Below are 14050 nucleotides of genomic sequence, written 5' to 3'. Positions count from 1 at the left end.
TGAATGCAATAAAGAACTATTACTCACTAGTGGTAATAACATTTGTGACACCGCTAAGAAGACTGTGACACCTTCCACACTCAGGAGATAAACACTTTCCTAAGAACTTGTCTACTACATATAAGAAGAAATATGCTCAAAAGATGGAGTTGCATGACCAGAAGGCCCTGTCAATGCAAAGACACAATTCTAGTAAGCAGATAGTGAAACAGCATTGCTGCAGGTACTGTAACAAACATACACACACTACGACTCGACCCCTTCAACCACAATTAGGAGGGTGTGTAAAGGTAGGAAGTTGAAAGTGAACATCGATAAGGGTAAGGTGATGAGGGTATCAAACGATTTAGATAAAGAAAAACTGGATATCACACTGGAGAGAAGCAGTATGGAAGAAGTGAATGTGTTCAGATATTTGGGAGTTGATGTGTCAGCAGATGGGTTTATAGAGGATAAGGTTAACCATAGAATTGATGAAGGGAAAAAGGTGAGTGGTGTGTTGAGGTATCTGTGGAGACAAAAAACGTTATCCATTGAGGCAAAGAAGGGATGTACGAAAGTACAGTGGTACCAACACTCTTATATGGGTGTGAAGCTTGTGTTGTAAGGAGGATGCAGCTGGAGGCAATGGAGATGTTATGTCTAAGGGCAATGTGTGGTGTAAATATTATGCAGAGAATTAGCGGTGTGGAAATTACTAGGAGGTGTGGAGTTACTAAAAGTATTAGTCAGAGGGCTGAAGAGGGGTTGTTGAGGCGTTTTAGTCATTTAGAGAGGATGAAATAAAGTAGAATGACTTGGAGAGCATATAAATCCATAGGGAAAGGAAGGTGGGGTAGGGGTCGTTGTAGGAAAGGGTAAAGAAGGTTTTGTGGGCAAGAGGGTAAAGAAGGTTTTGTGGGCAAGGGGCTTGGACTTCCAGCAAGCGTGCATGAGCATGTTATATAGGAGTGAATGGAGACAAATGGTTTTTGGGACCTGACGAGCTGTTGGAGTGTGAGCAGGGTAATATTTCATGAAGGGATTCAGGGAAACCAGTTAGCCGGACTCGAGTCCTGGAGGTGGGAGGTACAATGCCTGCACTTTAAAGGAGGGGTTTGGGATATTGGCAGTTTCGAGCAACATCTAAACTGTCATATCTGAGCTCCTCTACAGAGACAGTGATTATGTGTGAGTGATGATAAAAGTGAATGATGAAAATGCTGAATGATGATAAAAGTTTTTTCTTTCATTTTGGGTTTTTTCTTTCTTTCTGGGTCACCCTGCCTTGGTGGGAGATGGCTGACATGTTAAAAAAAATATTTTAAAGAAAAAAAAAAAACTGTTATCCCTAATTTCCACCACTAGCACGACTAGATCTCTGTGACCTACCTTTGAAAGGTAGGTTTTTAAAATAAATCTTGTTGTTTTGAGTTTTTATCAAGAATTTAACATGCTTTATAAGATAAATGTTATGGTTTGCAAAAAAAAAAAAGAGGAAAGGGTTGGTGAGAATAAACAAAGCAGCTGACTCTCAGAGTCATTGGCAATGTAAAATAAAAGGACACAAGTGAAATTAATATGATATTTTTATTGTGGCAACGTTCCGCTCTCCAGGAGCTTTGTCAAGCACTTTTGTCCTTTTACTTTACATATTGTTGGTAATTCTACCTACATTATTACAATCTGTCGGACACGGCAATGTTAATGGAATTGGTCCTGATATTAACCCCTTGACTGTTTTGGTCATATATATATGTATGTCTTACAAGCCAGTGTTTCGGACGTATATATACTCAATAATTCTAGCGGCTTCAAATCAAGCAGGAGAAAGCTGGTAGACCCACATGTGAGAGAATGGGTCTGTGTGGTCAGTGTGCACCATATAAAAAAAATCCTGCAGCACGCAGTGCATAATGAGGAAAAAAAAAACTCAGAACATTTTTTTAGATTAAAACGCCGACTTTGAGGTGTATTTTCATATAGTATTTATCATTGTATTCTCGTTTTCATGGTCTCACATGATAAAATGGAAAACATATTACAGAAATAGAGATGATTTTGATTAGTTTCATGATGCAAATGACCTTGAAATTGAGCTCAAAGTAACGGAAATGTTCAATTTTTACCAACGTTCAAGAGTAAGCAAATCACACCACATGTCCAATACACATCAACTGGGGAATCTAATTTTCTTTATCTAGTGCATTGATATTATTTATTTATTTTATTTTATTATCACACCGGCCGATTCCCACCAAGGCAGGGTGGCCCGAAAAAGAAAAACTTTCACCATCATTCACTCCATCACTGTCTTGCCAGAAGGGTGCTTTACACTACAGTTTTTAAACTGCAACATTAACACCCCTCCTTCAGAGTGCAGGCACTGTACTTCCCATCTCCAGGACTCAAGTCCGGCCTGCCGGTTTCCCTGAATCCCTTCATAAATGTTACTTTGCTCACACTCCAACAGCACGTCAAGTATTAAAAACCATTTGTCTCCATTCACTCCTATCAAACACGCTCACGCATGCCTGCTGGAAGTCCAAGCCCCTCGCACACAAAACCTCCTTTACCCCCTCCCTCCAACCCTTCCTAGGCCGACCCCTACCCCGCCTTCCTTCCACTACAGACTGATACACTCTTGAAGTCATTCTGTTTCGCTCCATTCTCTCTACATGTCCGAACCACCTCAACAACCCTTCCTCAGCCCTCTGGACAACAGTTTTGGTAATCCCGCACCTCCTCCTAACTTCCAAACTACGAATTCTCTGCATTATATTCACACCACACATTGCCCTCAGACATGACATCTCCACTGCCTCCAGCCTTCTCCTCGCTGCAACATTCATCACCCACGCTTCACACCCATATAAGAGCGTTGGTAAAACTATACTCTCATACATTCCCCTCTTTGCCTCCAAGGACAAAGTTTTTTGTTTCCACAGACTCCTAAGTGCACCACTCACTCTTTTTCCCTCATCAATTCTATGATTCACCTCATCTTTCATAGACCCATCCGCTGACACGTCCACTCCCAAATATCTGAATACGTTCACCTCCTCCATACTCTCTCCCTCCAATCTGATATTCAATCTTTCATCACCTAATCTTTTTGTTATCCTCATAACCTTACTCTTTCCTGTATTCACCTTTAATTTTCTTCTTTTGCACACCCTACCAAATTCATCCACCAATCTCTGCAACTTCTCTTCAGAATCTCCCAAGAGCACAGTGTCATCAGCAAAGAGCAGCTGTGACAACTCCCACTTTGTGTGTGATTCTTTATCTTTTAACTCCACGCCTCTTGCCAAGACCCTCGCATTTACTTCTCTTACAACCCCATCTATAAATATATTAAACAACCACGGTGACATCACACATCCTTGTCTAAGGCCTACTTTTACTGGGAAAAAATTTCCCTCTTTCCTACATACTCTAACTTGAGCCTCACTATCCTCGTAAAAACTCTTCACTGCTTATTATTTATACCACTGATATTATTTATACCATTTTTACAATAATGAAGTAGTCTGCATAACAGTAAATCTTCTATTTTTTGTATGACTAAAAGATCAAAATAGAAAGCAATAGTAATTATATAAGAGGGGCCTAGAGACATCACTAATGAACAGAGGATATGTTATTTTAGTGCCAAGAATGTCTACATTGTTTATTCTGGACCCTATTTTGAAACTGGCATCTTTTTTAATTCGCGTGAAATTGGCCAAATTGCTAATTTCTGACCACTTTATTGGGTAGTTCAAATCAGTAAATGGGCAGTTTCTTGTACTCAATTGATAGGAAAAATGGAGTTCTAAAGAAATAGCTATGAGTTTAGTCAACTGGAACAATGGAATTGGCCAAAAGTAAGGCTCAAAGTCGGCGAAATCGCTGATGCGTGTATGTTGCAAAGACCGCTAACTTCGCAGGAGCGTAATTCCTTGAGTTTTCGACCAAATTTCATACTTTTGATGTCATTACCATCGGGAAAAGATTTTTTATCATTTCATAAGAAAAAATAATTTTTTTTTTCCAAAAATTTTTCGACATAGAATGACAGTTTCAGAAAGGGGCTTGCAACAGTCAAAGGGTTAATGGCATTACTGCTTATGTGTTTCCACATCAGCATGTTCAATATTTTCAACACTGTCAATGGGATGCTTATTACATGATTCTGGTGAATATAGTGAGCAACACTACAATAATGTAGAAATATGAAATGTAATACAGTAAAAAACAATAAAATAGTGGTACGTATATAAAATATAGTAATCACTAAAATATAGTGAAAGGCAATAAGAGTATACTGTAAATAAAAAATAGAGATGAATAATAAAATATACATAACACTAAAATATAGTGAAGACTAAAACTTAAAAGCACGCTGGGGGCCAATGCTGCCAAAGTGGTATAAATAACAAACTAACATATACAGCAAACCATCACCTTTCATGCCTTCACCTCATGCATTATCATCTCTTTGTGATTCATTTTTTGTTTCTAATCTCACTTTTTGCCCCAAACGTCACCACCTTTTGTGGCAGCTCTATCCGTTTCTACCTTGCTCTCCAACATGGCCAACCTTCGCAGTGGCACAAGGGCAGTTTCTCTTCCACGTACCATGGGTCTCTTTTGCATCATGGTAGACCTGGCTTTGTTTACACCCTCCCCCTTGCCTCCCATCCATGCCACCACCAGTTGCCTCATGGGTGCATTCTGTTTGACTTCTCTCTCATGTTATAGCTCCATTTCCAATCTTTCTATCACCCCATGACATGTCCAGATACAGGAGGACCCCGCCTGTACAGCAGGTTAGATTCCAGGCTACTGCTGTAAAGTAAAAATTGCTGTAAAGTGTAACATAGAGTTTTTTCATTTTCAAATGCATATAAAAGCCTGATAACATGTTTACATTAAGTGAGCAATAGAGCTAGGCCTTAAAAATGCATATACAGTACACATATTACTTACCTTAAAGTATTTTCATCCATAGCTTATAGTGAGTAATGAATATATTTACTGTAGGAAGTCTGAATATGTGAAGAGTGGGTATAACTGAAAAACTGCTCAATTAGTGAAATGCATTAAAGCAAAGCACTGTAAAGTGGGGCCCTCCTGTATTAATAATGGCATCAAAGAGTTAATCTACTGTAGTGAAAAGTGCCAAGAAGTTTAAGAATGAAACTATACTTCTAATGAATAAAAAATAAATATGCCTGAAGGTGATGAATGTGTAGCTGATGCATCCAAGGCCTATGGAGTGAGGAAATCAACACTGTATTTGATTTGATCTGGTTGATCAGGCTCTGATCCACCAGGAGGCCTGGTCACAGACCGGGCCGCGGGGGCGTTGACCCCCGGAACTCTCTCCAGGTAAACTCCAGGTAAGATCTTGTGTAATGAATAACCCAAATTGTGACATATTGAAAAACTGAGAAAGTGGTCAATACGGCTAAATAAAACTAAAAAATTTTATATAACTGGACTCCAGAGAAAAAAAAAAATGTGCACCACTTAATTTCTCTGTGATCCGTGTGAAAGCTTTGTCTTACTATAAAACAGTCGGTGAGCAGGAAGGAAAACCTGTAAATAAATGTACTTTTAGCCATGGATGATTTGATAAGTTTAGAGTGCACAATAAGCTTCATAAAGCAAGGTTCTATAGTGAGAGTTCCTCTGCTGACAGTACAGCAGCAGAGAATTTTCCAGACGAGTAGCTGGAAATGATTTCCAAGGGTAACTATTCACCTGAGCTTATAGTGAAACAGAATTGTTGTGGAAGATGCCTTTTAGAACTTACATCAGCAAGCAAGGAAAAAACAAGTGGTCCTAGCTTCAAGCCAGCAAAGAGCTGCTGTATGGTAATGCAACAGGTGACTTTCTGTTTAAGGCATGGGCCTACACTTAGTCACCTGTTGCATTAGCACACAGCAGCAAACTGAAATGGGCCTTAAACGAAAAGACAAAACCAATTCGCCTGTTATCTGGCAGCCAAGCCAGTCAGCTTGTATGACAGAGGAATTATTTGTTGATTAGTTCCAGCATTATTTTATTTCTAAAGTCACATTTTATCTACATCACAAGAACCTCGCATTCAAGATTCTTCTGACTCTAAATAATTCCAATGCTCATCCTGACCTGTTGCAGGATTTGAATGTAAATGTTAATTTTTTTTTACCACCAACTATGGCATCACTGATACAACCACTGGATCAAGGTGCAATCAAGTCATAAGTGTTTACACATGCAGAATGGTGCAAAAACTGCTTACAACAATGGATGATGACTCAGAACTTGGAAAGCCAGAGTTCTGGCATAAATTCAACTTTGCAGATGCCTTACCTAATGTCAAAGCTGCATGAGACAATGTGCCCAAATCAACAATAAATGCAGGCTGGGGAAAATCATGGCCTAACATGGTGAATAATTTCACAGGATTTTATTCAGTTGAGAGCTAAATTGACAAAACTTTTCAGCTGACAAGGAGATGTCAGGTGAGGACTTTGAAGATATGCAGCTAGAAGACATCAATGAACTATCAGATGATAAGGAAGAAAGAAGTTCAGAGGAAATGTTGGCAGAGCCAAATTCCCAGAGGAAAGGAACTCAGAAGTGAAGAGGATGAGGAAGAAGAGCCTAGAGAGAAATATTAAACACTTTAACAATTATATGAGTAGTTTCACGTTACTGCTAAACTTGCAGACTTTTACAATGAAGAGGACCCTGACATTTCTAGAAGCAGTGCTCTGACATGGATACCCGACCAAACAATGATGCACTAACATCAGCCATTTAAAGTATTGCTGGGTAATACACACCAGACACACACAAAATACTCCAGAGTTCCCTTAAGTAACAGCTCTGCCTTGACCTCAGTCCACACACTCCAGCCATCCACTTTAGCCAGCAAACCCCTGCCATCAACTTCAGCCCATGAACCCAAGCCCTCTACTTCATCCACCACAGCCTCCTTATCTAAGGTCCAGTAGGGCCACACCAAGCTTCTTTCCTGACATCAAGCTATTTCAGCAAAAACACCCAAAATTTAAGTGTATTCACACTGTATTCAGGCTACTTGGCTTTTCTAGAGATGGCAGAGACCATAACCTATTATTTTCAAAAATTGTTCACGCCATCTATTGCATCTTCGAATATAGCTCTGTTTTTCTGAAACGTATCTCATACGAAAGGTGGTTGTCCACTGTATAACATTAGAGCCTACTAGACCCTGGCAATATTCACAACATGATTGAGCTCCTGGACACTCTTGTATACTATCCAATAGCTTAGCCATAACATATGAGAAAGAAAACAGTGCACCATTCAACTCTACCACAGACTTTAAAGCAATAATCATAAGCACATAAAAACCTGGATTAAACGTCAGATGAATACATGAATATATCTTCCATTCATAGACATGTTTCTGAGTGGTTTCAGGAATGAAAGAAGCTGAAAGTGAGCTCAAAGTAGAGGAAATGTTTTATTTTTGCTGATATTCCAGAATACACATATGACATCACTTGTTGAATAAGTATCCCTCTGTCCTGGAGTTTACCTGGAGAGAGTTCCGGGGGTCAACGCCCCCGCGGCCCGGTCTGTGACCAGACCTCCTGGTGGATCAGAGCCTGGTCAACCAGGCTGTTACTGCTGGCTGCACGCAAACCAACGTACGAGCCACAGCCCGGCTGGTCAGGAACCGACTTTAGGTGCTTGTCCAGTGCCAGCTTGAAGACTGCCAGGGGTCTGTTGGTAATCCCCCTTATGTATGCTGGGAGGCAGTTAAACAGTCTCGGGCCCCTGACACTTATTGTATGGTCTCTTAACGTGCTAGTGACACCCCTGCTTTTCATTGGGGGGATGTTGCATCGTCTGCCAAGTCTTTTGCTTTCGTAGTGAGTGATTTTCGTGTGCAAGTTCGGTACTAGTCCAGTCTAATATGTTTTTTAGTAATGCACTGACATTATTTATGCAATTATTACAATAATACACTAGTCTGCATAACAGTAAATTTTCTATTTTTTTTTTTTTGTGAATAAAATTCTAAATGGAATTCATGTCTAATACTGGTGAGGCGTGGGGAGGTAACTAATGAACACCAGAAATGTTATTTTAGTGCCAGGAATGTATGCACTGTTTATTCTGGACCCTATTTTGAAATTGGCATTTCTTGAATTTTATGTGAAATTGGCCAAATTACCAATTTCTAATGATTCTACTGGGTAGTTGAAATAGTTGAATTGGCAGTTTCTTGTACTCAATTGATAAAATGGAAGGCATACTAGTGAAACAGCTAAGAATTTGGTCAACTTGAATAATGTATTTGGCCTAAAGTCACTCAAAGTGGGCAAAATCACTGATGTTCAAATATCGCTGACACAGCAAAATTCTCAAAAGCGTAATTTCATTAGTTTTCCATCAAATTTGGTACTTTTTTTTTTTTTTACTTTCAGAAAAAGATCCCTACATTTCATAATAAAAACAACTTTTCTTTTTAAATTATCCGACCCTGAGAGCAAATCTGAGAGCATGGGTTCCGACCCTGAAAGGGTTAACCCTTTGACTGTTTCTGCTGTATATATATACGTCTTACGAGCCAGTGTTTCAGGCGTACACGTGTATATATACTCAATAATTCTAGCGGCTTCAAATCGAGCAGGAGAAAGCTGGTAGGCCCACATGTGAAAGAATGAATCCGTGTGGTCAGTGTGCACCATATAAAAAAATCCTGCAGCACGCAGCACATAATGAGAAAAAAAAACTTCGACTTTTTTTTTAAATTAAAATGCTGAATTTATGGTCTATTTTCACATAGTATTTATGGGTGTAGTCTCATTTTCTTGGTCTCATTTGATAGAATGGAAAACATATTACAGAAATAGAGGTGACTTTGATTGGTTTTACTATGAAAAGAACCTTGAAATGGACCTCAAAGTAGGGAAAATGTTTGATTTTTGCCGATGTTCAAAAGTAAACAAATGATAATCATTTTCCAATAAATGTCCAAGTAGCCATTCTAATATGCAGTCATAAATGGGTTAACATTATTTATACAATTATTACAATATTGCAGTAGTCTGCATAACAGTAAATCTTCTATTTTTTGTTTGAATAAAAATTCAAAATAGAAAGCAAGAGTAATGTCAGAGGGGCCTGGAGACTTGACTGATGAACAAAGAAAATGTTATTTTAGAGCCAGATATGTCTGCATTGTTCATTCTGGACCCTATTTTGAAATTGTCATATTTTTTAATTTTCGTGAGTGGCCAAATTGCAAATTCCTGACCACGTTATTGGGTAGTTGAAATTGGTAAATGGGCAGTTTCCTGTAGTCAATTGATAGAACTAATGGAGTTCTAAAGAAATAGCTATGAGTTTGGTCAACTGGAACAATGGAATTAGCCGAAAATAAGGCTCAAAGTAGGTGAAATCGCTGATTCATAAATATCGCCGAGGTCGCTAACTTTGTGAGAGCGTAATTCCGTGAGTTTTCCATCAAATTTCGTTCTTTTGGTATCGTTACATATGGAAAAAGATTCTCTATCATTTCATTAGAAAAAATAATTTGGGGGGGAGGGGGGAGGGGGAATTTTGCAACACCAGGAGCCACCTCAGGATTTGGGGTTGCAACAGTGAAGGGGTTAATGTTGCACCCCCTACAAAATAATGTCACATTTGATATAACTTGCTCAAATACAAATTGAGCAATTAGGAAACATTTTGGTAAAATTAACAGAATGGTGTTTTTCATTAGGAATATTTGTTGCACCCCCTAAAATACCATCTCGCACACCCTTAGGGTACATGCACCCCAGGTTGGGAACCCCTGGTTTAGAAGATATCAGAAGGTTGAAAGATATGTGAAAAATATTGTAGGGTTTTGAAACTGTTAGCTGGACTTGTGTTTTAGCTGTAAAATACAGAGTTTGCTCTGTAAAAGTGCAATGACATCTTGTAATTTAAAGAAGCACCTAGAAAGCTGCTTAAGAAGAAGAAGAAGAAGAAGAAGAAGAAGAAGAAGAAGAAGAAGAAGAAGAAGAAGAAGAAGAAGAAGAAGAAGAAGAAGAAGAAGAAGAAGAAGAAGAAGAAGAAGAAGAAGAAGAAGAAGAAGAAGAAGAAGAAGAAGAAGAAGAAGAAGAAGAAGAAGAAGAAGAAGAAGAAGAAGAAGAAGAAGAAGAAGAAGAAGAAGAAGAAGAAGAAGAAGTTTTTACAGTGTTACCAAAAACTCCTGCTTCTTTTTATGTCACCTGTCATTTAGAAATTTGGCCTATTATTCTGTATACTGGAAACTGACTTCAGTTATTTCAAACTATGAGATTAAATTTGCATTTCTAAAATATTTTTTTCAGTCACTACTTTGCATGCCAATATATTTTTTACATTACCAAACAGGATACAGGGAGTACTCACATTATGCTCATCTGCTATTACACTCTTCTTAATTTATGACCCATACTACACTCATACTGTCATTTATCTGTGAGTACACTATGAAAATTCTGGCAAGTAAGTAAGAGAACATGCTAAAGCTGCACTATTGATATTTCTGCAAAAAAAAACTATGGTAAACAGGCAAGCATGTCCAACAAAAATAATGCCTAGTGCAAGAGCATCTAACCTGAGTACATAAGGATTATGCTGTATACTACATAGATAGGTCAAATGTAAGTGGCATGAGGCAATGACAAATACTGGAAGTTACTTGAACAAAATGATTTTAAGTTAATTTGGGATAGGTCTTACAAATCTCTTAAGCTTATAATCACCTTACATCACATACTTTATCATCAACTTATGTCATTTGTATTTTACTTCTGTCTCACCTCAATATAAATCCATTGTGCATAGCTATGTTAGATGGTCCAGCATCAGACTTCCTCTTGTTAGGCATGGTTAAAATTTTTATTAAGAAACTGGCAAAGTAACAGAGCAGCCCTCTCATCCACTTACCTGCTAGCCCTCTCACTTGCTCTAAAAAAGAATGATCTCTCTCTCTCTAAATTATGAAAACAGTTTCCTGAGGTCTGCCTGGACAGACCCCTAATTTATAATTTTAAGTCTACAGACAAAGTACTCTTTATAATGTGGATTCAAATTACACTTAATTTTTTTAGGAACGAGTTAGAAGCATAAATCAAGTACTCCATGTATCTGTATTTGTCTATACCTTAAATATTAATTTACATACTTATAAGAAATAATAGCTTACACAATCCACTGCACATCAGTAGGGCTAAAATACCAATTTACAACGGAGAGATTGTCATAAGAGGGGAAAAAAAAAAAAGATACTCACTCGTACACTGGTAACCTTGTGGAGCAATACCCCAGATAATGAGACCACAATGATTGCAGTACGTAACACTGTAATATGTGTGCTGATTGAAGTGATGGTCTCTATACACTTGCTGTAGATAAAATAGGAGGAGTCATACAAAAGATTTGGTTACTACTGTATAACTTTAAATTTAAATAATGTCTTTGTTCCTTAACAAATTATCAATCTATTTAAACAGGTCTGTTCATCCCCATGTATATAAATCTATATAATTACACTCTACTCTTTAACTCACTCACACTCATTCAAAATTTGCTCCACAGATCATATCACCTTTACTAATCTGCTCACCACTCTTCATGACAGAGAAAGAACCTGTCTTAAATGGGCAGAAAAGTATGCAGTGGCATCCAACCTTCCTTACCCAATAGCATCACAGAAAACCAATACAGTTCCACTAGAATTTCATCCACTGTAGTATTTCAGGTAATTCATGGATTACAAGTAGGTATATATGAAGTTTTCTGTGTCAAGAGCTACAATGAAGTCATGTGTTCATTCTTTCCTGAGAAAATACAATTTTAAATCCATACCACATATTACTCACACACATTAAACATATTCGCCCATACTCCTCATACTCAAACTCTTTCATATATACAAATCATACCCTCTACTCTTTGAAAATATTTTTTCTAGGTTTTAGTAGTGCACAATCACAATTTAAGTGTTAAACAGTATAACTTTCTTTCTGTTGCATTTAATAAATCCTCACAATATTGACAATTTCCCATACACAGCCTGTACTTTCTGTTCTATCTCCACCTTTATATTTCTTACTCTTACATATAATTTTATCTTTGCTAACCTGCTGAAGTGAATTTCCAGGTTTTCATTATGTCTTATCTCTTGCTATCATACATGTCTTATCAGATGCACATTTTCAGAACATCTGAGTTTTGTATTAAATTTCAATGCCATAGTAGTAGGTTGGTAGACAGCAACCACCCAGGGAGGTACTACTGTCCTCTCAAGTGAGTGTAAAATGAAAGCCTGTAATTGTTTTACATGATGGTAGGATTGCTGGTATCTTTTGTCTGTCTCATAAATATGCAAGATTACAGGTACGTCTTGCTACATCTACTTACACTTAGGTCACTCTACACATACGTGTACACGTTTATTTATACACACTCATCTGAGCTTCCTTTGATTTTATCTTATTAGTTCTTGTTTTTATTACTTTTCCTTTTATATCCATGGGGAAGCGGAATAAGAATCTTTCCTCCGTAAGCCATGCATGTTGTAAAAGTCAACTAAAATGCCGAGAACAATGGGCTAGTGACTCCTTTTCCTGTAATAATTACTAAAAAGAATAATAAGAAGAAAACTGTCAAAGTGGGATGTCTGAATGTGCATGGATGTTGTGTGAATGATAAGAAAGAGATGATTGTGGATGTTATGAATGACAAGAAGCTGGATGTCCTGGCTTTAAGTGAAACAAAGCTGAAGGGGGTGGGAAAGTTTCAGTGGAGAGGAATAAATGGGATTAGGTCAGGGGTTTCAAATAGAGTTAGAGCTAAATAAGGAGGAGCAATAATGTTGAAGGATAAGCTATGGTAGGAAAAGAAGGTCTATAAATGCATTAATTCAAAGATAATGTGGAGTAAAATAAAGGTTGGATGTGACAAGTGGGTTATAGTATGCATATATGCACCTGGAGAAGAGAGAAGTGTAGAGGGGAGAGAGATTCTGGGAAATGTTGAGTGAATGTGTGCAGAGTTTTGAACCAAGTGTGACAGTACTTGTGGTTGGGGATTTCAATGCTAAAGTGGGTAAAAATGTTGTGGAGGGAGTAGTGGGTAAATTTGGGGTGCCAGGGGTAAATGAAAATGGGGAGCCTTTAATTCAGCTATGTGTAGAAAGAGGCTTGGTAATAAGTAATACATATTTCATGAAAAAGAGGATAAATAAATATACAAGGTATGATATAGCATGCAATGAAAGCAGTTTGTAAGATTATGTATTGGTAGACAAAAGGTTCATGGGTAGGCTCCAGGATGTACACGTTTATAGAGGGGCAACTGATATATTGGATCATTATTTAGTTGTAGCTACAGTTAGAGGTAGATGGGACAAGAGGAAAATGGCAACAACAAGTAAGCGGGAGGTGAAAGTGAATAAACAAAGGGAGGAGGAAGTTCGGGTGAGATATAAGCAACTATTGGCAGAAAGGTGGGCTGGTGCAAGTATTAGTAGTGGGGTGGGGTGGGGGGGGGTTGAAAAGGGTTTTAAAAATGCAATATTCAAAGTTTATTCTCTATAAGGATTACAATGCTGAGTTTACAGAATTTGGTTATTGTATTGTTTACATGTAGTAAAATATTAGAATGTGGGGCAGAAGTTTGTGGTTATAGAAGGGTGGGTGCAAGAGGAAAGAGGACTGATTGGTGGAATGATGAAGTAAAGGGTGTGATAAATGAGAAAAAGGTAGCTTATGAGAGGTTTTTACAAAGCAGAAGTGTTATAAGAAGAGTAGAGTATATGGAGAGCAAAAGAAAGGTGGAGAGAGTGGTGAGAGCGCAAAAGGAGAGCAGATGATAGAGTGGGAGAGGCACTGTCAAGAAATTTTAATAAAAATAAGAAAAAAATTTGGAGTTAAACAAGTTAAGAAAGCCTAGGGAACAAATGGATTTGTCAGTTAAAAACAGAGTAGGGGAGTTAGTAGATGGGGAGATGAAGGTATTGGGTAGATGGCGAGAATATTTTGAGGAACTTTTAAATGTCGAC

At 38.0% G+C, this 14050-nt stretch overlaps 1 protein-coding gene across 6 annotated transcripts in view; it reads right to left on the bottom strand.

Moving 5' to 3' along the window:
- Nucleotides 1-14050, bottom strand: part of LOC128694541 (rho guanine nucleotide exchange factor 11) — a 474507-nt gene that overhangs the window by 234123 nt on the left and 226334 nt on the right. For all 6 annotated transcript variants that reach the window (XM_070095938.1, XM_070095936.1, XM_070095939.1 and 3 more), the window contains one exon: nucleotides 11279-11390. In XM_070095938.1, the coding sequence (XP_069952039.1) occupies nucleotides 11279-11390 (112 nt within the window). The remainder of the gene's footprint in view (nucleotides 1-11278; nucleotides 11391-14050) is intronic.

Source organism: Cherax quadricarinatus, chromosome 51, assembly GCF_038502225.1.
Source record: "Cherax quadricarinatus isolate ZL_2023a chromosome 51, ASM3850222v1, whole genome shotgun sequence".
Lineage (NCBI taxonomy): Eukaryota > Metazoa > Arthropoda > Malacostraca > Decapoda > Parastacidae > Cherax > Cherax quadricarinatus.
The sequence above is the reverse complement of the archived record's forward strand: the minus strand, read 5'-3'. Positions and strand labels throughout refer to the sequence as shown.